Raw genomic sequence first — 25,572 nt, 5'->3', positions numbered from 1 at the left:
TTAGAAAATAAATTGTTTAAAAAGTCTTTCAGAGCAGCGATAACAATAACAAAATGTTCATATAAAATCTGTAGGAATATTCATTATTAGAAATACATAGAACTTCATGAAGAAAACTTTAAAATTTTATTGACATTAAAGACTTGATTTAATGGAGTAATATATTCTATAGTTATCAATATGAAGACAATGTAAACATGCAAGTCCTTCCCAAATTGATTTGAACATTTATCCTAATTCCAGTAAGAATTACAAGAAGAATTACCATTGAATTTCTTTATGCAAAAATAGGAAATGGCTCAAGAACTTGAGCGCTTGAACACGCAGGCGTTTGAAGCTACCACACTGAGGTGAAGGTCATTATTCCTTGACACTCTTCTCAAGCTCCCAGCTGCCCTCCCACCCCCTTCACTGTCACTCCCTACTCATCTCCCATAGGCGCCCCTAATTTCTGTTTCTGAATATAGTAGAGGCTAAAATTTCCTTCTCCTTTGTTCTTTTTCTGAATGTGTTGGGTAAGGCTGATTTCTCTACATCTGCTTTGAGCTGTACCCTCATACTTCTTCAAGGTTTTTGCATTCTCATTCTCTCACATCTGTGGGTTGTTTTTGTTTGTTTGATCTTTTGTTTTTGTTTTTAATTTTGTTTGTTTGGAGGGGAGGAGGTTTCTTATCTTATCTCTGTCTCTGTCTTGTCTCTTAAAGCTTCTTTCCCTAAGCAGTTTACTGAGGTATTCTACTTTCTGCGTCATAGCTGAGACTTTACCATGCTAGGTTCTGGAAACAACAGTGAAGACATAATTTTACCTCTGAATATAGCCTTTGGGACCAAGAACTCTCCAGAAATCTAATTGGTTTTAGCATCAGTTCTATGGGGGTGTTTCACTGTACCCTCCAGGGGATCTTACCTGTGTAAACCTGGAATCATGACTTCAGTTTTGAAGTACCACAGCGAACCTCACATTTTAATCATAGCAGACAATTTGACAGGCCCCTGACGTACTACATATTTTTATAATAGCATACCTTTGCTTTTTACCATTCTGTGTCTTTAAATATTCTTTCCTTAATAGTCAAAACTCTACTTGTTCTTAAAGGCCCAACTCAATAGCTACATTTTTTAAGTCTTCGTTGATTTGCTTCTCTGTTCCCGTAACATTTTATTCTTACCTGCCTTAGATTTTTATTGTTATTTTTTTGAAGTATATAATAATTTTTATGTAAGCTTGTCTCTAAATCAGATTGTAAGCTCTGGGCAGAGTTTATTTCTTAATTAACTTTGTATGTATCCTCCAAGTATCTAACACATGGCTTTGAACATGGTGGTACTCAATAAATGTTTTTTGTTCCATAAAATACGTATATATGGAAGAAGTATAGAAGCGTGTACTTTGGAGACAGACATACTTAGGTTTGAATCTGGCTCTGTGACTCACCAGCTATTTGCTCTTAGCTAGATTACTTAACTCTCTGAGTTTGTTTCTTTTCTGACGAATGGAAATAGTACCACTTACTTCACTGAATTGTGATGCTTAAAGGAAGATAAACCACGTGAGTCATTCCACAGTGCCAGGTACTGTATAAGTATTTAATGTTAAATATCATTAATTAAAATTGAAGACTAGTGAAAAAAATCTCATGATTTCTAACACATAATTGGGATCATAATAAGTGTGTATTATTCGTCTTTCTAGAGAAAAAGAATTAGCATTTGCCTACAGCAGTCAATATAAAAGCAAATAAAAAGGCAACACTGAATATGTGAAAGATGGTATATATTAATTAGGAAAATTTTGGTCATCATAAAAAGGAACCAAACGTAAGCAGGCTTAACCAAATAAAAGGAATTTATCAGCTCATATAACTTAAAAGACTAGCGTAGTCTGCCTCAAGCATAACTGGATCAGTGGCTTAACTGATATTGTCAAGACTTTTTCCCTTTCCATTGCTCAGCTCTGTTTTTGTCTTCTCTTGGCTTTCCTGTGTAGTGCCATGGTGGCCACCAACAGCTCCATCCAGCTTTATATCTTTTCAGCTACCATAGCCTCTCTTTCCCACTAGTTCCAATAAAAGTCCCAGGATTGAGTATCATCGTTGAGTCGTGAACCACTGTGCTCAGGGGTATGGAATACGCTGCTGAAAACTTCCTCCTGAAGTCCCAGAAATGGGGTTGGGGCCGGTGCCAATGAAACTATATATATGGATTGAAAAGGGTGAGAGAGAAAGAGAGAGAGAGAAGGAGGGAGGGGTTCCCTAAAGAAAAAGAAGGGTCCTGTGAACATAAGAAGTGGCAATTGATGCTGGGCATGGAAGAACAGAAGATGTTACTCTTAGGTTTGATATTAGCTTTCTTTTAAGGATGAAGCATATAGTCATGCTGTAATTTATGTGATTACATAAAAAAACTTATGTGAAAGTAAGCAATTCTAAATGCATTTTATATACATAAGGGGTTAGCTATTGGAAATTTTATTAGTGAAAATGAAATAAATGTGTTTTAAATGAAGAACTTACATAAATTGTCGTATCTTTTGGAGGCATGTGTCTAACATCTTTTATTCAGTTTTACAAGTATGTTTAGAACTTGAATTGCTACAACAGTAAAAGGTTACATGTTTAAATATGTTTTACATTAATAATGAGATGTGTATATAAAGAAATCTAAAATTAAATGAAGTCTAAACACAAGGTCCTATTCTCAAAATATGTATTTACTGGACATATTTATTGGATGTATTTCCTTCTAAAGCTGTTCTTTTAAAAATATTAATTTTATAGAAAAGGTGAAGGAGTTTTTAAATCTGACAACATTTCTACTATATCCATCCTAAAAGATGTGCTCTCTAAAGAAGCTACAAAAAGGAAAATTAACCTCAACATATCATACGGTAAAAAAAAAAGAATCATTCTTTCTGTTTTTGGGGGGTTGTTGTTATAATAAGAATGTTCCTGATCAAAGTGACTTATCTAATTGTGCCTGACTCAACTTCTTCTAGAGATAAATGAAGTATCAGTCAAACACACATTAAAGCTAATCCACCCAAAGCTGGAGTACCAGTTGCTTTTGGCTAAGAAAGTGCAATTGATTGATGCTTTAAAAGTAAGTATTTGTGTCATGGACTCATGATCATTATTTTCTTGTGATGGGATTTCTAAAATTGTAAAGACCTTAAAGTTTTACACTTTAAATCCACTTTACACTGGATTAAATTTTGAACATTAAGTGCTTCTGTTTTTAATTTTAAATAAGGAATTGCAGGTTCATGAGGGAAACACAAACTTTCTGATACCAGAATATCGCTGTATCCTAGAAGAGGCAGATCACCTACAGGAAGAATACAAAAAGCAACCTGCACATCTTGAAAGACTCTATGGTTAGTGAACTATTCTAGAATACCTTGTCATATTTCTTTTCTACTGGCTCTTTGCAAAGGATCACATGAGAGAAGCTGGGCAGATGGAGATAGGCAAGGATTACAGCAGTCATGAACCAGTAACAACCCATGTACTGCCCAATATATTTATTTTGTCAAGTGGGTTTTAATGTTTAATATTTTTACTAAATAAAATACAAATAAACATTAAGAAGTGAAATAAGTGTAATGCAATTAATTAATCTATATATATGAAGAAACCCAGTATGAAATGAATATAACCTATGAAGCATTACAATTTAGGCTATATTTCACACACATAATTTTCAGTTTTTATTGCTATTCTGAAATATCAAAATGCAGCATTTAATATTTTTATGCAAAATTTAATAAGGGGTATATATGCGCTGTGTCAATTTACTTTTTTTTTAATAAATTTATTTATTTATGGCTGCGTTGGGTCTTCGTTGCTGCACACAGGCTTTCTCTAGTTGTGGTGAGCGGGGGCTGCTCTTCGTTGCAGTGCGTGGGCTTCTCACTGCGTCGGTTTCTGCTGCAGAGCACGGGCTCTAGGCTCGAGGGCTTCAGCAGTCGTGGCGCACGGGCCCAGTCGCTCTGCGGCACGTGGGATCTTCCCGGACCAGGGCTCGAACCCGTGTCCCCTGCATTGGCAGGCAGATTTGTTAACCACTGTGCCACCAGGGAAGTCCTCAATTTACGTTTAAAACTCATTCTGCTTTGGTGGCGAGAAGTTGAATGTTTCACAATTGTATTGAAAAAGCAGGAGCAAGAGGGAGGAAGGAAGGAACAGCTTAAGGAAACATTTTTTGTGATCTTTATATAAGACCTATTGTGCATAGCACGCCTATTTATTTATAACATCTTTATAATCGGGGGGGGGGGGATATTTAATCCTTACAACAGCTCTGCGAGGTAGATAGTGTTATCTCTGGTTTTCACATCTGTAAACTGAAATCTGAGCTTAAGAATGTGTTGTCACATAGGTAGGTGGTGGCAAAGCCTTCATTAGAACCTCCTCGCTCCCAAATGCAAGCTTTTTGCACTGTGCCGAGTCTTCTGTAGAATCAGTTGGTATCATCAGTCCATATTGATCCTTAAGATCTACCTAATGAATTTATTTTATGCCCAGAGACTTGCTCATAAACGGTAACAATAATATATAATATCTTAATATTTACTATATGGCAAACACATGATCTTTTATCCTCATTACAACTTAGAAGATGGGTGGTGCAGAACCACCATATCTTATCACCAATTCCACAGTCCAGAAAGCTTTGAAATCAAAAACTTTTTTCATAAATCATTTGGCAATAAATCTGACTTGATCTGAATTAATGACAAAACCTCCCTTAAACTGATACGAGGTTATTTATAGTTTTTTTATTCCACTTAGTATGAATATTCATATATTTTGTTGCAGAAATGTTATGTTTTTGTTATCAGATGCTGCCACTCACTTTCCACAGGTATTATGCCATGTATATGGTATATTATGGTATATTCCTTTTATTGTCTTCCTAAAATATGAAAAATTCTGAAACACATCTTATATCAAGAGTTTTGGATAAAAGATTGGTAGCTTGAATTATTCCCACTATATATATGCAAAAACTCAAAGGTGAAATAACTTGCCCAGATCTTTGAAACTAGAAATATTTGCCTTCAAGTCAAATCCTAAGAATGGTCAACATATAGATGGGATATTTTAATTCAGATAAAGCTGTTATGAACAGAATATGTCTACACTATGTCCAAATGGTCAGCCTGGTGGAAAAAAAACCACCCACTTGTTGTAATTTTATATATACCAATAGCAGTTCAAAACTGGCCAGCAGTTGATTGTCTGAATTAATAGCTTATAACCAATTGTTAAGAGGGTTATTAGCCAAATGATTTATATTTTGAAACTTGCCTTGAAATCCCCCCAAATATTTTTTAATGCATCAATCCTTTCAGATTTCTGTATGTTAAATAATGGAATTACAGGTGCTTAGAAATAGATTCTCAAGCAGTCGCTTACTTTCATTAAATGATGTGTCATTAATAGAATTAATCAATGACAGAAAATTAACATTTTTTCTTTATAGGCATGATCACCGATCTTTTCATAGATAAGTTCAAATTCAAAGGCACCAATGTAAAAACCAAAGTGCCTCTTTTACTGGAGATTCTGGACAGTTATGACCAAAATGCATTGATTGCTTTCTTTGATGCTGCATGAAATATAAATAAGGTAAAGTTCCAAAGAAGTTGTATGTTTAAATGAAAAATGTTAAAACAGAATTGCAAGCTAACTGTATATACTTTTATTTCAAGTGCGTTTTTTAATATTATCTAAAAATATATGAGGTATGACTTTTTTTAGTAATGCTTCTTTTTTTTGACAAATGGAACTTTTTACAAATTAAGAGAATTTTTTTAAAACAAGTGGAATGATTATAAGGGATTTTAATGAATTTTTTTCAAGTGGATGTTTTATAATAGTCATCATATAAAATAATTATAATTATAATGTTTATAATAATCGAGAACTATTATTTGGAAAATGAAAATATATTCAAATATTTAATAAGCTAACACACATATGTATATACTGCTTTACAGTTTTGAAAATGTATTTACATATGTTACCTCATTTGATCTTTTTTCTTTTAATTAATTTATTTTTGGCTGCGTTGGGTCTTCGTTGCTGTGAGCGGGCTTTCTCTAGTTGCGGTGAGTGGGGGCTACTCTTTGTTGCGGTGTGCGGGCTTCTCGTTGCAGTGGCTTCTCTTGTGGAGCACGGGCTCTCTAGAGCACAGGCTCAGTAGTTGGGGTGCACGGGCTTAGTTGCTTCACGGCATGTGGGATCTTCCTGGACCAGGGATCGAACCTGTGTTCCCTGCATTGGCAGGTGGATTCTTAACCACTGCGCCACCAGGGAAGTCCCTCCTCATTTGATCTTGACAACATATATTGATTATTTTGTCAAATCATGTAAGAAAACTGATTCTCAGTGAGGTTAAGTGTTTCAAGAGGACATGCTATTGTTTTGTAAAGGTGGAACCCAAGTTCTGGTGCCTGGATTGCGTTACTATGTATGTTGTCAACCAGGGGAAATAACATAAATTTTTTTTTAGGAATTGAGATTGATTTACAGTTGGTTGCTTGGTAATGTTTTGTGACCCATGCTCGGTTTGTAAAATACTTGAGTTGGCCAGGGAAATCAGCAGAACTTGCACAGATTGGGGGGATCTTAACTGGATGTGCTGTAACCAGTAGGGCTATACAAGTGTACTACATGTGAATAGTGTCGAAATAGTGACAGCTTCTTAGATTTTCCTGCACTAATAGCCACTGATTTCTTTTTTATCATAAATGGAGGGAAATATGACTTTAAGGCTATGGAAGTCATTAATCTTAATTCATATTCATATTCAGGTGAATATTGTACTTAAAGGTTGTTTAAAATAGCATAAGGATTATAATAGAAAATAAACTATTCTGTGTGTTTTCAAGAAGGGCACACTTATGAATTTGTTGGAAAACAACAGTGCTTCTTCTTAATTATATACCATTATATTTATTAGTTATGTGCAAGCCTTGTTGTATATTAAATGTGAAAATTTGTTAAAGGCACATATTGCTAAGAGAGTTTTACTTTTATAAGGTCATGTTGTTTTTACTATGTTTAAACAACCTTCATTTCTAAATGGAACACATAATTATATCTAGGTCACTAGAATTTTACTCCGTGCTTTTTGTTGGCTGCCACACCTTGGGGAAAAAAAGAGATAAAAATTAATGACTGTCTAGTTGAATTTCTTGTAGTACATTACTGTTTGTTACATATATCAACAGTAGTTCAAGGTGGCACTTTAAATTAATTGCATCTTCATTAGGAAAAATAAAAAGCATAAGACTGTGAAGAAACACCTAAATGGTAAGATGACATTACAGTCTTCCAATATTGTATCAGTTACATAAGCAGCGTGTTAAATGATTTATGCACGTTATTTAATACTAACGACAACTGTATAACGCGTAGATATTATTCCCGATTAGCAGATAGGAAAATTGAGAATTGGAGACACAATAACTTGAACAAGACCACCAGGCCAGTATGTGGCCGGATCAGAGTTTAGACCTTGAGAAACTAGTCAGTCAAGCTACGTGGAGGGCCTAGGGCAGAAGGCCGGGGCGGGCCTGCTACTAATTGCTAAAGTTTAACTCAGTTTATCCTAGAGACAGCCCTTGCCCCGAGACAGGGACCGCCTAGCGGCCCTGTTTAAAGTCACAGTAGACTTAGGCCCCGCCTCTCTGCCGGGCGCGCGTACTTCCTCCTGCCGCCGTTCGACATCTTTTCGCCCCGCTCCGCCCCTGCTCGGTTGCCTTCGCAGCCGCCTTCACTCGCCTGCGACCGCGTCGCCCCGAGTGACGTCACGGGCCTCGGCTCTTTTCATTGGTCCATTTCAATAGTCGCGGGATACTTGAACTGCATGAACAGCCGCCGCTCCGGCGGGCTGCTCGCTTCGTTTCGGGGGCGTCCTTGGCCCTCCACGCCCGGCAGTGCCTGCCTCCGCCTTTCGCAACCTCCTCGGTCCTACACGATCCCGAGCGGGCCAGCGGGTGGGCAGGCTGGCCCGAGCTGCGGCGGGCGGGTACGGCTGGAGTGTACCTAGGCTGGTCGGCGGGACGCAGTGCACGCTGCTTGGCGCCGCAGGCTGATCCCGCCGCGCCCCCGGGAGCAGTGATGTTGGGCAGCTCCGCGCCCGGGCCTGCGGCCCGCGAGGCAGGCTCGGCGCTGTTAACATTGCAGCAGACGGCGCTCCAGGAGGACCAGGAGAACATCAACCCCGAGAAGGCGGCGCCCACCCAGCAGTCCCGGACCCGCGCTGGGCTGGCGGTACTGAAGGCCGGGAATTCGCGGGGACCAGCGCCGCAGCAGAGGCCTAAGACGCGACGGGTAAAGCAGTGAGCCGTATCTGCAGGAGGGTGGGCCGAGCGGGAGTTTTGCGTGGGTTTAGCCGGCAGAGGAGAGTGGCGAGAAAGCATCCCCTGGCCTTTTCGCGGGAAGCCAGGATCTGGAGTCCCTTGATCCCTGGTTTTCTGGAGTGTAGGATGCCACATTACTCCCATTAGTTTCTCCCATTACTCTCCCTGCCAGCACTCTGCGTTTGTGCTCCCTGTCCGCTCTCCTCCATTGGGAGTATTTTTCTGTAGATAACGAAGTCAAACCAAGCCCTACAACATGAGTATGGTCTTTGCCCGCCTCCACGCCTTTCTCTCTGCTTTTAAGCCCCAGGCACTGCTCGGACTTCCTTCATCCTCCCCATATGGTTAAGAGATTACCTCTGCTTTAGGAAAGGGTATAAAAAATACTTTGCTTTTGGTCAATTCCGCCATCTTACCGAATTTGCTCTGTTGCTCCACCCTGGGGCGAAAGAGGTAAACCACTTTTTTGCCATCTCTCCTAAATTTGGCATTTTTCGGCCTGCCACTCCACCCACCCATCTCGTGGCCTTGATTAGTTTTGCCTAATTCCACTTAGTGTGACTCAAACCCTTGCAGGAATGCCTGTGACAAATTGGAACATCCCTTCTTTCTCCGACTACTCAAATTTCCTTGTCTGGATTTTCCCCCCTAAAGTTTAATTTTCCTGATAGAGTAATTGGGAGTAAATGCAGTATAAGGGGATGAAAGCAGAACAAAATTCCACTTAATTGGCTCAAAGCCAGTTATTTATTTTTTAGGTTGCACCTCTTAAGGATCTTCCTATAAATGATGAGCATGTCACCGTTCCTCCCTGGAAAGCAAACAGTCAACAGCCTGCATTTACCATTCATGTGGATGAAGCAGAAGAAGAGACTCAAAAGAGGCCAGTTGAATCTAAAAAACCAGAAAGTGAAGATGTCTTGGCTTTTAATTCAGCTGTTACTTTACCAGGACCAAGAAAACCACTGGTACCTCTTGATTACCCAATGGATGGTAGTTTTGGTAAGTTTGTAATCATAATTATTGAATAGACTGGATTAATGAAATTTTGCTTTTCAAAACATTATCTTACCTGATCCTTAACTACATTATGAGTTAGGTTTAATGTAACAAGTTTAGAAGGGTGTGACTTATCTCAGGCCTCATAGCTAATCCAAGACCTAGTGACCTACAAAAGGATCCTAATCCCGTGCTCCTTCTGGTGCACTGCTAATCACATCAATTTCATTAGATCTCAGACTTATTTTAATCTGACCCTGGAAATATTTGCTTGATTGGGAGACTATATTTCAGTTGTATTCTTAAGACTCACTTTGTACATACCATTCTCAAATAGAGTGCTATTTGAGAATGCAGCTTTAAATATTGAGATAGCCAACATCTCTTCCACCTTTAAAACTTTCTGTAAAATCAGTCTGAGTGATTGTCTGATTCCAGAGAGGGACACTGTCCTCCTGTGAGTCAGAGTAGCTGCTGTAGACAACTCTGACTACAGTTTGTGCTGCTTCTTTACCATCAGGCTATTGAGTCACTGGACAGCTCACTAAATTTCAATCTCAGCTTTAGTTCTATGGATGAGAGGTGTAGCAGAGAAGTCCTATGGAAATAAGATAATTGGTGTATTTTTATTTAAAATCTGCAACAAATTTTAACCTCAAACCTTGAAGTAAAAAGAATAATGGATGATATTTTTTGCCTTCAAAGATAATTTAAATTTACCAAAAAAGAATCACCCGTTGATTTTAGTGTTAATATGTTTGAACTGCCCATAAGAAATCTGAGTTTCTCTTTAGCACACTTGTTAGCCATACTTCTAGTTATTGCCTGGATTGTGCTTTGAATATGTTAGACTTAGGGGTCTGCAAACTCTCTTATGACAAATCCTAGATATCTCACAACTTGGAATTTTAACTTTGTCCTAGCAAAACCAGTGCACTCCTGTCATGGGAGAGGAATGATACTTCAACATAATACCTGCTCCTCTAACTCATTTTCCTGTTAATGGTTTGTCAGTACTTTTTCTTGTTAATTAAAATCATTCCCAAACTAAGTGGACATAGGTACTAAAATCAGAGTTAAATCTTCCATGTACTTTGTCATAACAAGCTCTTTTCAGTTGGATGAAATAAACACATTGGTAGTTTGGGACTGCTTACAAGGGCAGTCACTTCTAGCTCTTAAATTAAGTCGAAAATGAAAAGTGAACTTCACTGTACTTTTGAATTCTCCCAGAGTCACCACATACTATGGATATGTCAATTGTATTGGAAGATGAAAAGCCAGTGAGTGTTAATGAAGTGCCAGACTACCATGAGGACATTCACACATACCTTAGGGAAATGGAGGTAAAGGCTCTCTGAATCTACTTTTTACAATATTTGCTCACTGTGGTGAAAGGAAATTAAGAGGATAATGTTTTTAAGTTATTTAACTGCCAGTGAGTTACTCTAATGCTACACTTAAGTTTCTAGCATATAGGCATCTGTTAATGGTAGAATAATCTAACTGCAGTTTTAACACTATACTAAGTAACCTTCTCAACAGGTTAAATGTAAGCCTAAAGTGGGTTACATGAAGAAACAGCCAGACATTACTAACAGTATGAGGGCTATCCTCGTGGACTGGTTAGTTGAAGTAGGAGAAGAATATAAACTACAGAATGAGACCCTGCATTTGGCTGTGAACTACATTGATAGGTTTCTTTCATCGATGTCTGTGTTGAGAGGAAAACTTCAGCTTGTGGGCACTGCTGCTATGCTGTTAGCCTCGTAAGTACAACTTAGTTTGTCGGGTTAAAAGTGATTAGTAGTATCTTTCTGTGTAGAGAAGAAATTGTGATCTTTTAAAGTGTGACATTTTAACAAACTATACAAGGCAGGGAGTCAGCGACTACTTTAGGGATGGTGGAGTGGATGAAACTTTTTAAATTTAGGACATTAATTTTCCTAGATCTGGATTTCAGGGCACCTTGAATGAACCTACCGACTGGCGACATTTTAATACACCAGGACTAGGTTACAGAGTGGTTCCTTCCACTTTAAAAGTACTTTCTGGTATATAAGCAAAATCTTATCTTTTCTCCATTAAAACATGAAAACTAAAATGTAAATTATTTATTTTTCTAAGGAAATTTCCTACATTTTCAGTTACTTGGTGAACTCTGGCATTGTTCCCATCTTGGGAAGTCAGTCTCTGACTTATTTCCTTTGACTGAAGTGGGAGAAATATTTGGGGCTTTTAATTAGCATTTACCTAGTCTTGGCTAGAAATGGTCAAGTATCAGTGGAAACAGGTAACTGGTTTTGGATTTGTTCCATTTATTCTGCTTAAGGGATTTCAAGTTGGGATAAACAAGCTTGCTTTTCTTATAAAAGGACTGATTACTTAAAACTTCTTTCATTGTAGAAAGTTTGAAGAAATATACCCCCCAGAAGTAGCAGAGTTTGTATACATTACAGATGACACTTATACCAAGAAACAAGTTCTGAGAATGGAGCACCTAGTTTTGAAAGTCCTTGCTTTTGACTTAGCTGCACCAACAATAAATCAGTTTCTTACCCAGTACTTTCTGCACCAGCAGTCTGCAAACTGCAAAGTTGAAAGTTTAGCAATGGTAAGTTCTTTTCATTTTGTTGAATGAAGATTCTAAGGTCACAATTAGGGGCAAGCTCTGGTTTCATTATACAGCCTTGGTCAAGGGATTTAGTATTCCGGGGACAGGTTAGTGCTGCAGTATGAAAGAAAGCCTATCACTGGCAAAAGGAAACATAAATGGAGAAAGCACTAGGAATAGTGGTATGAGGATGAAGTCTTGGGAAATGGTAGCCAGAGGAGTTGTTTTAAAAGCTATTAAAGGAGGAAAAATACAGGATGAGAATGAAGCAAAATGCAATAGTGGATATATTTAAAGATGTGGCGATGGTTGCTACAGAGCCAGTCTTAAAGATAGCAAAATATTCGGTCAGAAGGTAAGGATTTGAGTTTTGAATTCCAGAGCTCTTATGATCATATTTACTTTTTCATTCCAGTTTTTGGGAGAGTTAAGTTTGATAGATGCTGACCCATATCTAAAGTATTTGCCATCAGTTATCGCCGCAGCAGCCTTTCATTTAGCACTCTACACTGTCACGGGACAAAGCTGGGTATGTATGACGACGTCCTCCCACATCCACCTTGTGCTGTAAATGCTTGTGCCAGATAGGTTAAATAACTGTCCTATACAACCGACAGCTGTCTAGATGTACTGAACTGGAAGAGCTGTTCAACCACCTACACAGTTTAAAGTATTTTGTCTTACCTGTTTAATAGCATCTGTTAGGTAGAAAGCTTGATTACTATTAATATTTGGATTTGAAAGGTGTGCTTAAAGAATTCAGGCCATAAGACTTGTTGCTGGCAAGGAAAATAGTAAAAAATTGATCGAAGTTAGCAAAAAGAGCTTGAGAAAACTGGAAGATGTTAGTTGGAGGTGTTAGGACTGAAGTTTAACAGAACTCAAGCTTAATGCCAACTACTAACTTGTATTCAGTCTGTTACTAAAAACAAAACTCAGTGGTTCCATCCTCCCTCCTGCAGCCTGAATCATTAGTACAAAAGACTGGATATACGCTGGAAACTCTAAAGCCTTGTCTCACGGACCTTCACCAGACCTACCTCAGAGCTCCGCGGCATGCACAACAGTCAATAAGAGAAAAGTACAAAAACTCAAAGTAAGAATTAACAGCAGTAGATACCAAAGAAGCTTGCTTTTCCAGGCTATCGTACGGTTCAGAGATCCTTGACATTTTAACTTTATATAAGGGATTCACAAATCAGGCGCAGCCTCCTTAAGCAACCGTTCTCTTAGCAGCCATGTGTTTTGAGCTTCTGTCCTGTATTTGAGGGAGAAGAGGGGAGAGGAACGGGGGGGGGGGCATGCATGCAAGTGTTGGGGACCAGACTATGGTTTTGTAACCATTAATTCAAGTAGACAGAAATAGCATTTGTGAGTTCCTAGTATATGTTTCATTCCATAATCTGTTTCACCCAATGAATGTATACTAAAAATGGATTTTTTTTTTTCCCTTGCTACAGGTATCACGGTGTTTCTCTCCTCAACCCACCAGAGACACTAAATGTGTAACAGTGAAAGACTGCCTTTGTTTTCTAGGATGTAAATCACTCAAAGTATATGGTGTACAGATTTTATCTTAGGTTTTAATTTTACAATCATTTCTGAATACAGAAGTTATGGTCAAGTACAAATTATGGTATCTATTACTTTTTAAATGGTTTTAATTTGTATATCTTTTGTACATGTAACTATCATAGATATTTGGCTAATTTTAAGTGGTTTTTGTTAAAGTATTAATGATGCCAGCTGTCAGGATAATAAGAAATAAATTGATTTGGAAAATTTGGTTTGTAAGTCAAATTTAATTTGAGGTAAAAATTTGACTTCAGGATTTCACTCAGAAAAATTAATTTGGTTTATTAAAGCATGGGGACTGGGAAGGCTTCTCCTTCCAACACACAGGTGATGACATTCACCTCCCTAAGGAACTGGGCCAGCTGTCTAACTAACTTGGGCATAATCTAAGAAGACGCTTTCAGATCTCTGTACACACTATGAAAATGCTTTTTCATTCATCAACTTTTACTTTTGACCTACCAAAGTGACAGTTATTTAAAACCTGTTTTAAAGAGTTCTCCAGACGTTTATTTTAAAGCATAATGTAAAAAACTGTATAAAGAACTAGATTCTATAATGGGTTTGTGAATAACACCCAAGGTTGTTAGCACTGAATAAATACCTTTTTAATAGTTACATACACAAATATACAACTATGTGAACTTTAATTAGCAGCTCTCTTCTTTTTTCTCTTTTTCACTGGCTTTTTACTTGGTGCTTTTACTTGTGTTGCACTGATGGTCTGTGTTCTGTGAACAAAGTAAATTAACAAGTTTTAACAGTATTAGTACTAGGAGCTTACTTTCGCCAACTATGACAGAAGAATACTGTAACCTTGAAAGGCATCCAAGCAGTTTTACAGACCCAATTCTATAAATCTCAGGTTGAAGAAACCCGGAGAGCAAGCTTCTATAAAGTCTTGAGTATATGTATACATTTGAAATAAACCAGAAATTTGTTACCTTATTTTCTTCCGATTCTTATCTGGCTCTAAAATGATCATTTCTTCTTCTTCACTGTCTGAGAGCACTATAGGGGCATCTTTTAAGAAAATGTTAAGAAAGGAATATAAGTTTCAGATAGACGGCCCAAGCAGCATTTTGGGTGGAGGCTTACAGATCTACTATTTGGTTCTTCCCTTCCCTGAGGTTATTCCTTGGAGCTCTGAAAAACCTTGTGTGTGCTTCTTTAATAGAATTGAGGGGGATAATTCTACATACGTGTGTGTGTGTGTGCATATACACACACACATAGAGCATATTATAGAGCCCATCTGGAAACAAGTCAATATGCCAACTGAATTCCTTGTGCTACTCTTTGAATTTGTTAATTTTGAAGATCTAGATTTTAAATTTCTCCCTATTATAAACAACACTAGAAGGAAAAATACCTAGAGGCAGAATTACCGGGTCAAAAGACATATACCTTCCGAAAGACATTTTTGCCAGATCCCTCCAGAAACGTTTCAGTTTACACTCCCAAGAATAGCATATTAACCCATTTTCCTATACATCCTTGCCAGTGTGTTTCTGGCCGTTTGTATTTGAGAATGCAAATACAAATAGGAACAGAAACAAAAAATGGGCAAAAGAACAGAAACGTCTGTTTCTATTCTTTTGCCCATTTTCCCCATGAAACTTATTACATTAATTCTTTATATTTAAATAGTTTTCAATTACTTTCTCCCTATTAGAAAAATTTCACAAATATATAAAGGCATATGGAGTTAAAAAAAAAAGTTAACGTCTATCAATAAATAGTCCCTGTGTTTAAGCAGCTTATGTTGGTGTAAATATATAGTAAATACATGGAACGAGGTCTGGAAGAATAATACTAAATAGAAGTAACCACTTGGGAAGCTGAATAAGGGTCCCAATTAATGGGGATTTTTTTTTTTTTCGCCTTACAAAAAACCCCAGCATCTTCTCAGTAATATTCACAGGCAATAATCTCCTTCCTCGAAGGCAGGCAGGTATGTGCATTACACACCGAAACAGTATATCACCTTCACTATTTTCTCAGCCAGATTTAATAGCTGCATCCTTTAGTTCTCCACCAACCTACTTCCTAGATCCTTCCTCGTTTATTAAAATTTAGAATTCAGTTCTTCACACAGGCCACGTTTCACTGCTCAGTAGCTACATGTGGCTAGTGGCTACTATGCTGGACGGTGTAGAGACCGAACATCTCTAACGCTGCAGAAAGTTCTGTGGATGGCACCATAACGTACGTTATATTGCCTTTTTATGTTTGAGTCTAGAAACTATACAAAGAAAAAATAGCACACAGGAATGAGATTTTAAGAAACTCATCCCCTTAAAACTGGCCCGGATAAGATACAAAAAAAGAAAAAAAAGACTTTAAAAGATGCCACTCCCTTCACATACCAAAGAATACCACTACTCCTCACAGATAAGCATATTCTTGCACTTAGCCTCACCAGTTTAGTTGAAATTTGAATTACAAAATATGCAACCCCTCTAAAAGAGTAACTGCTAATATAAAAATAAGCTTCCTAACATAGGGAGATATATCTATATATATATTACATAGAGCCATAAAGTATCACATACCTTGGCTTCCAATATTAGAGACTTCTCCCGTGTCCATTTTTATACTATCAAGAATAATAGCTTCATCACTGCCACCTTCATCTTCGTCTTCCTTCTCAGAGTCTTCAAGATCACCCCAGGAGTTTTCTATTCCCTCTCCAATTTGGGCGGTTCCAGGAGTCCACAGCACAGGTTTCGAAACCCTTAGCAAGTTAAGAAAACTGAATAACAAAAATACTGCTATTTGATGCAGTGCTGAAAATGATTAGAATGAAAGTTTTCTTCCTTTAAGATTGACTGAAGTGTGCCTCAAGTTATTAGGAAAAAATTTTTACTAATAGCTATACTATGGATGGTGAAGAAGAAATAGTGTATAACTCAGGTTAAGATTTTATGGGCACAGTGGGTGAGAAATATCAAGAGACACACTTGCTCTGAACATTTTAGTTACAGTAATAAATCTGGTGAACGAATGAACCTCAAGAACAATGTGGGGACTTCCCTGGTGGCGCAGCGGTTAAGATTCCGCCTGCCAATGCAAGGGGACACGGGTTCGAGCCCTGGTCCGGGAAGATCCCGCATGCTGCAGAGCAACTAAGCCCGTGCGCCACAACTGCTGAGCCTGCGCTCTAGAGCCCGCGAGCCACAGCTACTGAAGCCCGAGCCTGCCAATGCAAGGGGACACGGGTTCGAGCCCTGGTCCGGGAAGATCCCGCATGCTGCAGAGCAACTAAGCCCGTGCGCCACAACTGCTGAGCCTGCGCTCTAGAGCCCGCGCTCTAGAGCCCGCGAGCCACAGCTACTGAAGCCCGAGTGCTCCGCAGCAAGAGAAGCCACCGCGATGAGAAGCCCGTGCACCACAGCGGAGAGGAGCCCCTGCTCGCCACAACTAGAGAAAGCCCGCATGCAGCAACGAAGACCCAACGCAGCCAAAAATAAATACATAAGTAAATTTATTTTAAAAAAAAAAGAACGATGTGTAATAATGTATAGTGTCTGACCATGCCAGTGGGATTAGAGAACAATTTTCCAAAGGAAAATGAAATGCTGTAAATTGGTTCTTAAAATAAGAGAATTTTCTGGTTTTGGTAGGATAGCTGTAGAGAAGGTAGATGTTACACCATCAATTTAATACGACTCATCACTATCTTGTCTTATACTTTAAATGTTTTCTTCTAACAAAGTACAGTGTTTCAGAAAACAAATTTCCATATGCACACGCTTCACAGAGCCCTAATAATGCCTCAAGTGTTATGAATCTTCTTGTTTTTACCAAAAACACCCAGTAAAGATACACTTCTGAAGGAGGTTCAGCTTCAGAGATGATTTCTTCTGCTTTCTCCTCTACATCGGAGGTATCAATAGGGGCCTTTTCCATTCTAAATGCTGTGATCCTTTGATTTGCTATAGATTCTGCAAAGCCAAACTTTCCACCTTCTTTCCTGTGTGGGTTTTTTGGGGAGTTGGGAGGGAAGGGGGAATGAGAGATGGGAGAGAAGACAGGAAGGGAAAAAAAAGTTAACTATTTTATCCTTTTGATAGATGAGAAATATTGGATGAGAAACTATTTGACTAACTTAACCCCACCAATTTATTATGCCTATCAAGTGAAATAATAAAAAGTTACTATAATTAACCATTTATTAAACTGTGTGCCAAGCATGTGCTATGTACTTAAAGCATATTATTCTCCAATCCTCAAACCAGCCCCATCAGGTAGGCATTAACCTCCCATATTACAGAAGACACTGAAGTGCTGAGATACAGCTGTTGCTTAATGTCACACAGTTAAGAAGAGATGGGAATCAACCCGTTTGTATTCTTTCTGTTAACACGAGCTACTGCATCCTTTTTTTCCTAAGAAAACGTTAACTTTTTAAACGAAAAATATTATGTGGCTTTTTAATACAGATTATGTGTAAACTGGAATACAATAAATAGTTCAATCAACTTTCAAAAAACATTTAGTATATTCAACTGAGATGAACAGATAAGGAGAGACTGAGTGTAAAATCTCTATAGTTACGCTTGTGCAAGAAAACTCCTCAACAGAAAAATCTATAACAAGACCATTCAGTTCTAAAAAAAATCAAACTTACCTAACTTTCTGGTCGTTCTCCAAAGCTTTCTGTATTAGCTCTGTAATTTCTGCTACCTTCACACCAGCTATTTTACTACATCTCAAAACCTATTTATAAAAGTGAACTCTGTTATTTAAAGACAACAAATCAAATAGCTTTCTCTAACAAAACTAAGAGCATGAGATTAGTTTTTCTACCTTTGCAATTTAAGCCTTACTTTTTTTTTCAAATATGCAAATAATACAGTGTAAACACAAATTAAGGCAAAATGTGAGAGCTATTTTTAAATGTTAAGGGAACTGACCCAAAAACTTTTCTATGACAATGTAGACGATACCACTGAAGAGGCCACAGATACACTAACTTCCTTTCTGTGAGTGATCCATAGCTCTGTTCAAGACAGGGCTGCACAGTGTCCCCCGGAAAGCTTTTATAAAGCAAAGATTCCCAGGCCTCAGGGACCTAATGGACCAGAATCGCTGGAAATAGGGATCTGGCAGTGGTCATGATGCTGGTAATAATGACAATGATGATAACAGAAACTAACATTTACTGCACACTTAATTTATGCTATACAGTATAATATATCCATATCTATCCTTATATTCTCCTAACAAGAAGGTACTAACATTAAGATTATTTACTATTTTACAGATAAAGAGATTGAAGCACAACAATATGAAACCATCTGCCAAAGGTCAGTGTAAGGAAGAGCGGGAATTCCAATTAGGTAGTCTCTGTGCTCCGATCGAGCTGCACTATGTGCTATGGCAATCTGTTCTCTAAAAGTCCCCATGTGAATCTTATATGTAGCTGGGTTTGAGAACTTCTGCTCACTGCACCCAAATTCCAAAAGTGAAACTATCTTTTTATATAATTTCTACTTTCTGACACTTTAAAGAAAAATAGGGATATAGGGACTTCCCTGGTGGTGTGGTGGTTAAGAATCCGCCTGCCAATGCAGGGGACACAGGTTGGATCCCAGTTCCGGGAAGATCCCACATACCGCAGAGCAACTAAGCCCGTGCACCATATCTACTGAGCCTGTGCTCTAGAGCCCACGAGCCACAACTACTGAAGCCCGCGCACCTAGAGCCCGTGCTCCACAACAAGAGAAGCCATCGCAATGAGAAGCCCGCGCACCGCAACGAAGAGTAGCCCCCGCTCACTGCAACTAGAGAAAAGCCCACTCGCAGCAACGAAGACCCAACGCGGGGAAGGGGAAGGGGAAGGGGAAAGGATATAAATCTCTTCCCTCACTGGAAGGAAAAGAGTATTTCCCTATCTAGAGGGGTAGACTCTGGAGAGCCATCCACAGGAGAAGCAAGGGAGGAAGGAGGGTACCTTGTAGCCACAAGTCAACAGACAGTACTGAAACCAGATTCTAACAGATCCGAGAATCGATCATTGAAAATATCTGTTGGATTTTAGTTAAGAAACAAGAAAAAGCTTCTAAAAAGAAGAGACCTATTTTTAATGGAACATTAATCAAATCAAAGCACTGACTTGATCTTTTAGCAGCATTATCCCACAACTGGATTGGATGGTACAAATCTCTCGATGCTTATTCATGGCAATCACCAGCAAGCCATCCATGACACGTTCTTCTCGTTCATTGGGATCCACCAATAAATATGTTCTGAAATGAATGTTAAACGGACCTGAACAAATCTGATGCTGAGTGCTTGTCAATTTTAAGCTAATGGATATTTTTAAAAGATAGCATTATAATAAGGTCAACACGGTGTAGGTCTGAGCCTATGAATTTGAGTCACTTTAATGTGAAAAGAGACAACAGAATTATTATAACATTAATCTGGTTAATTTTAAAGTTTCCCTAATATCCTGTACTTTGAAATTCTTCCAGGCTCTGCTAGTGGCTCATTACAAAAAAAAATACTACCTATTTCCACGCTGTCCAACGTTAGCCTCTAATCACATGTGGTTACTGAGCCCTTGAAATGTGGCTAGTCCAAACTAAGATGTACTATTGGTATAAAATACTGGATTTCAAAGACTTAGTAGAAATAAAAGAATGCGAAATATCTCAGGAATAATTTTAAGATGTTGATTACATATTAAAATATTTTAGATATATCAAGTAAAATAAAATATCCAAATTAATTTTACCTGTTTCTTTTTACCCTTTTATTGTGGCTACTAAAATTACATATATGGCTCACGTCATAATTCTACAGGACAGTGCTGGTCTATTTTCCTCTAATAAAATTCTATACTACAGTGACTGAAAGATGAAAGCTTTTCTCTAGCTCTTAGTCGTAAAATTGCTAAAATATTTATACCTCTCTTTGTTTCTAAAGAGATTTAAGGCTCAAGCTTTTATTTAAAGGCACCTTACATGGACCTAAGATTCCAGGTTTTCTGTTGTAGGAGGAATTAGCAGTGAGTTGTGAAGAAACTGCTAGAGAGCTGAAGGAAAACAAGATTTTTTTTCTCATTTGTGAACCCTTCCGCCTTGTAACCTGCTCCTATCCTACAACTATTCCATATAGTATGCTCCTCAAATATATTCCAAAGTCCTCTTCCATTAATCCACAGTCATTCTCAGCCTACTTTCCAAAATTAGAGCCTAACATCTGTACACCTCTAGGAAAGATAAACTACCATGCTGTGGTAAACTCATAAACGTATAAGTATGCCATGAAAAGAAAAACGTGAAGTCTCTTCATTAAAGGAGAAATTGTCACTTCCACTGAGAAAGCTCTTAGTTCTGAGCATTTGTCAAGTAATGCTCTTAAGAAAGAAAGAAAAGAACTATAAGGTGCTCTAATATTAAAAAAGGGGTTTGTTCGTTTGCCTACGGCACATTTGAATGGAACAAAGAAGTTCCTAGCTGCGTCTGTAATTTCAGCCCATGACAAGGATGAGACTTACCCTTGCTGGAAGAAGGCAAAACTGACACAAATGGGCATGTGGTGGATGCTCAATGGTACAGGATCACGTTCTTCAAGTGTATACTGTTTGAAAATAAAAGTTTCAATAATGACAGTCACTAACTTATAAACAATCATCTTGTACATCAAATATTAAAATAAAAAATGAAATCCCTTTAATCTTCAGTCAGTACCTAAATAACTTCTTTTGCAACTACCTGTTTGACTTTGCCATTCATCTTCCTTAAAACTTTATGTATTTGTCAAAAAGCTTTATTGAGGTATAATTTACATAACATAAAATCCACTAACTGTTAGTAAGTAATTCACTTTTTAGTAAATATATAGTGAAGTAACTATCACCACAATTCAGTTTTTAAAACATTCTCATTACTCCCCCAAACTCCCTTAAGCGTGTTTGCAGCTGATTATCACTCCCACTCCCAACCCAAAGCAACCACTGACCTATCAATACTTTATAAATCTGCCTTTTCTGGACATTCCATGTAAGTGGAATCAAACAATTTTCAGTCTTTTGCATCTGCCTCCTTTCAACTCAGCATGCTTCATCCACCTTGAAGTACGCATCACACCAGCAGTTTGGTCCTTTTTACTGCTGAATAGTATTCCACTGCGTGGATACACCACACTTTGTTTTTCCATTCACTAGTTCATGAACATTTGGCTAATTTTCAGTTTTTGGCTGTAATGAATAATGCTGCTACGAACATTCACATAAAAGTCTTTGAGTGAATGTATACTTTCATTCCCCTTGGGTACATTCTTAGATATAGAATTGCCAGGCTGTATAAGTTTACACTTAACTTTTTAAGAAACTGCCAAACTCTTCCAACATGGCTGTAACACTTCACCACCAGCAATATCTCTACAGTATTTTTTAATCAATGTCTTTTTTGTCTACTCATCACTCTATATTTTCTTTTTTACTTCCATATACCACCTCCCCTCTCTAAAGGAACATGCCTCTACTGTTAATAAAACTTTGTCTACACCTCTAAGTCTTTCAAGAGTCTGCTCCAGTCTAATTCCTAAAAACAGCATCATGAATGACATCTTAGAGAATTTGGGCATCTGATGTTTCCTTTTATAACTTCAGGAATCAAATCATCACCACAGTGCACTTTCATTATTCTAGCATGTAATTCATAGAAATTGAAATTGACATACTCTGCACAAAAGAAAGGACAATGTAAATAGTATAGGTCCATAGTTTTCAAAATGTGGTCCTTATACCAGCACCATCAGTATCACCTGGGAACTCTGTCAGAAGTACAAACTCATACATCCTATCCCCATTCTACTCTGAGGATGGAGACTAGCAATATGTTTTAACAGTCTTTCCAGGTGTTTCTGATGGGTTTTTGCCACACAGTAAGAACAGGCATCTCACTGTGAAAATACTGAGAATTATGATTTTTCACACATGCCCCCTAAGCATAAACCAACCACTTTATCTAATGCTCAATCCAAAGAAGTCATCTAGTTCTCTTCTAAAAAAACCAGGATAGGGTATGCATTCACTGACAAAACTTTAATACAGGACACTTAAGAGATTTCAAAGGTAACTGTGACCATATTTTTTGCCTTGTGAACAAATTTTAGAACATACTTAATTGCCATTTACAACAAGACTTCATTAGAAACAAGCTGTCTGCACAGCAAGGATATTCATTCATTCATAAGAAGGAGCCTGGCTCACATCATGGAAGCTTACCAGTGTTACTTCATCTCCTTGGACAGAGACATCAGGCCTTCGGAAGTGACATAAGGCTACAATTGCAGCAATGCTGGCAGCATCAATAATGTTTCCATCATGATTTAACAAATGTAGGTCCACGCGTATTTGCCAAACCTGAATGTGAATTCAAAACAAAAATAAATCCTAAATAGTCACAACCAGAGGTTATTTATAAGGAAAGGTAACAAACACTGTGTGCAAATTTTTCTCTTGCTGTTAAAACATGCAGTTACTCCTTCTATTGTATCAAGAAAAATACATTTAGAAAAATGTCAAGCCAGACCAACACCTGAAATACCAATAGTTTACCTTTCTATGAGTCATTTGACAACAGTAAAATATATACTGTAAATAAACAGAACCACTCTACATTTAGTACTAAGATTCCCCCAACTCCAAGCCTAATGATATTTTTATTTTGTCTCCTAACTTATAAACCTCAAACTCTTAGGTTTTACTTGACAATATTTATGATAACCTTACAAGTAATGCAAATAATATTATATTCAAGTACAGAATGTGGAAAGGCCAAGTGACTTCTCTGGAGTCAAAAAGATGGTTAAAATACCCTAATCAAGAATAAAGTTCTAATATCATCAAATAGCACAATATATTGAGAGTAATATTTCCAATGTCGGACCACCAATGACTCACTATGCAGCCCTGTGTAAGTCAATAAAACTATCCAAATGAAGGATTTAATCAGTTCTTTAGCTCTTCATCTATAAAAAAGGAAAACATTACCTGCTTCTATCAACTCACTTAAATAACATAAGAAAATAAATGAAAATATGTGAAAAACCACAAGTTCTCTGAATAAGAAATTTGTATACAAATCCAAGTTGCTATCTTCACCAATTTTTTTGTCCCTCCAAAGAGAGATAACAAAAAGTTCTATGGGTAGCACTCAGGAATATGTGAAGTGAAGTGAACTAGAATAAAACTGAATTAATTGAAGCTCTGAGAATGAAAGTATAGATACAGGGATCCATGAATCAACAATACTCATCCCAAGATTAAGAATTCTGGGCATATTCCCCACCTTTTCACCAGCAACAACACAGAGAGATTCAGTGTCTATACACTTCGAATTTCTTAGACATCTTTCCAAGAGGCGATTCAACTTCACCAAGAGATCTGACTGCCTATGAAAACAGGAATGGGCTAATGTCATGAAATATAACACCAGGCAGTAAAACAACAGCTCACCCCTGTTAGGCTCTCCTCTGGCTAAAGCATCTTAAGAAAAAGATTTAAATACCTGCCAGGTTCAAAAGCTGGGGCAGCCATCTGAGAGAGTTCAAGGTTAAAAAAAAGAATACCTTCTGTTGCCCTATTGAGTTTTGGAGAAACAAGTTCACAGGAAACCTGTCCAAGAACTCTGCAAAGATAAAGTACAAATCTGTTAATTAAATGTATTTCCTTTCCAATTAAAAAAAAAGGAAATCTAAAAATTAAGTTTCAATCTTACACTACGTTGAGTAATAACATGTTCAGTATGATATATCATTAAAGGTTGAAGTTACCTACAAAGTATAGTAGTAGAATACGTACAGAAATAAAACACATATTGGCATAACCAAAGAGATGATGACGGGGAAAAAAAATCTCTTATTACAATATTTACTATTCCACAGATTTTTAAGAGTCAATGACCATTTCTTCTCTTTTCTAAAACAAATATTTAGTGATACAAGATGGCATGCAAACTTGAGACGTCCTAAGAGTTTTCTTATGGCATGGTTCACCAACATTATCTGACCAATATCCTCACAACTTCCAAATGAATATTAAATATCTAATTCTCATGTAACTCAGGAAAAGGAGGAAAGTAGGCCCTACTTAATGACAACAAATGCAAGGAACAAATTCAGTGCAATCACTGCTGGCTGTATATATGATTCACAGAGATCAGAAAGAACTATGTGATACTCATGTGACAGAAAATATATTCATGATTAAAAATGTGAAGTGTGCCTATAAAACCAAAGTCTTGCATTAAAGAAAACATACTTATTTTGGGCAGCTAAACAAAGTACTGTCCAGACTTAACTGCTTTGTAAACTGAGTCAATCAAGTTCTTTAAAATTTCTCCCTATTGAGCTTATACCTAATTTGAATACTTTGTTACCTTGTTTTTCCAAGTTCCACAATGCAGCACCCATAATCTGTTCCAAATGAGATCTTGATGTTCCTATAATCATAGGTTTGTCTGCCATCCAGCCGCTGTAAGCACAACATTCCTTTATTCCTAATACAAATAGTTATTACTCTGTGCTAGGCAGTCCTTGGGCTAAGCACTTGGAGGTTTAAGTGTTATCCTAACCACTCCACGTAGGACAGTGGAAACTAGGTGCCCGAGCACTGACAGTCGCTGGGGTGACCTGAGCCTTGAAAAGACCCCACCGGAGCCAAATAAATATTGCGGCCTTGGGGGAACCCACCGGCCGCTTCCCCAGGGGCTCCCGGGGCCTGCGAGAGCTAGGTCTGTGCGCCCAGGCCAGAAGGCTGCAGGCCGCCGCGCTACCCGAGCGCTCACGCAGCGCCAAATTCCCGGTTTACCTTTTTCTCTTCGATGGCGCGGAGTAGAAAGCGGCGCTCGCAGTTTGAGAGTGGCGTCTCCTTCATACTGCCGGGTCAGGAGACGCACAGCTACTGGAATGCGTCGGGAGAAGACACCCTGCACCTCTTCACGCGCGCCCTGCTCGTACCTCGGCGCGGGAGATTGACGTCATCAAAGCGCGG

General features: G+C 38.1%; 3 protein-coding genes across 7 annotated transcripts in view; 2 read left to right on the top strand and 1 right to left on the bottom strand.

Annotated features, from left to right (window-relative positions):
* Positions 1-6,184, top strand: part of BBS7 (Bardet-Biedl syndrome 7) — a 42,085-nt gene extending 35,901 nt beyond the window's left edge. The window contains exons 16-20 of one of the 4 annotated variants that reach the window (XM_028492245.1): positions 2,778-2,887; positions 2,996-3,099; positions 3,250-3,373; positions 5,485-5,630; positions 6,161-6,184. In XM_028492245.1, coding sequence (XP_028348046.1) covers positions 2,778-2,887; positions 2,996-3,099; positions 3,250-3,373; positions 5,485-5,618 — 472 coding nt within the window. In that variant the 3' untranslated portion in view covers positions 5,619-5,630; positions 6,161-6,184. Of the gene's footprint in view, positions 1-243; positions 402-2,777; positions 2,888-2,995; positions 3,100-3,249; positions 3,379-5,484 lie in introns of those variants that run through there. The other 3 variants (XM_007120449.4, XM_055086204.1, XM_055086205.1) reach the window with 3 other exon arrangements.
* A 7-nt stretch (positions 6,185-6,191) lies between these two features.
* On the top strand, positions 6,192-13,766 carry CCNA2 (cyclin A2). Its single transcript, XM_007120448.4, has 8 exons — positions 6,192-8,342; positions 9,130-9,373; positions 10,604-10,716; positions 10,916-11,139; positions 11,777-11,984; positions 12,400-12,513; positions 12,947-13,080; positions 13,445-13,766. The coding sequence occupies exons 1-8, from the start codon at positions 8,130-8,132 to the stop codon at positions 13,491-13,493; spliced, it is 1,299 nt and encodes a 432-aa protein (XP_007120510.1). The 5' UTR covers positions 6,192-8,129; the 3' UTR covers positions 13,494-13,766.
* Positions 13,767-14,145: 379 nt separating this feature from the next.
* EXOSC9 (exosome component 9) lies at positions 14,146-25,558 on the bottom strand. 2 transcript variants are annotated; one of them, XM_007120446.2, is made up of 12 exons: positions 25,390-25,558; positions 24,959-25,053; positions 24,089-24,208; positions 23,870-23,972; positions 22,804-22,941; positions 21,070-21,152; positions 19,681-19,813; positions 18,193-18,281; positions 17,389-17,535; positions 16,115-16,296; positions 14,504-14,582; positions 14,146-14,290 (listed from the first exon to the last, which is right to left on the bottom strand). In XM_007120446.2, exons 1-12 carry the CDS (start codon positions 25,453-25,455, stop codon positions 14,206-14,208), a joined length of 1,320 nt encoding a protein of 439 aa, XP_007120508.1. In that variant the 5' UTR covers positions 25,456-25,558; the 3' UTR covers positions 14,146-14,205. The 2 variants fall into 2 exon arrangements, with proteins under 2 accessions (XP_007120508.1, XP_028348044.1); XM_028492243.2 differs by lacking the exon at positions 24,959-25,053 and having other exon boundaries at positions 25,390-25,406.
* Positions 25,559-25,572: the final 14 nt, after the last annotated feature.

Source organism: Physeter macrocephalus, chromosome 7, assembly GCF_002837175.3.
Source record: "Physeter macrocephalus isolate SW-GA chromosome 7, ASM283717v5, whole genome shotgun sequence".
Taxonomy (NCBI): Eukaryota; Metazoa; Chordata; class Mammalia; order Artiodactyla; family Physeteridae; genus Physeter; species Physeter macrocephalus.
Note: the sequence above shows the minus strand (reverse complement) of the source record. Positions and strands in the feature narration are given on the sequence as shown.

Bases quoted from the DNA above. Each gene is read 5' to 3' on its own strand.
- CCNA2 (XM_007120448.4), top strand. From the start codon at position 8,130: ATGTTGGGCAGCTCCGCGCCCGGGCCTGCGGCCCGCGAGGCAGGCTCG. The intron at 9,374-10,603 runs GTAAGTTTGTAA...GAATTCTCCCAG, and splicing joins CCCAATGGATGGTAGTTTTG to AGTCACCACATACTATGGAT. The intron at 13,081-13,444 runs GTAAGAATTAAC...CCCTTGCTACAG, and splicing joins GAAAAGTACAAAAACTCAAA to GTATCACGGTGTTTCTCTCC.
- EXOSC9 (XM_007120446.2), bottom strand. From the start codon at position 25,455: ATGAAGGAGACGCCACTCTCAAACTGCGAGCGCCGCTTTCTACTCCGC. The intron at 18,282-19,680 runs GTCAGTGCTTTG...TTTTATAAATAG, and splicing joins TAATGCTGCTAAAAGATCAA to GTTTTGAGATGTAGTAAAAT. The intron at 16,297-17,388 runs GTATCTTTACTG...TAACTTGCTAAG, and splicing joins GCTGAACCTCCTTCAGAAGT to GGTTTCGAAACCTGTGCTGT.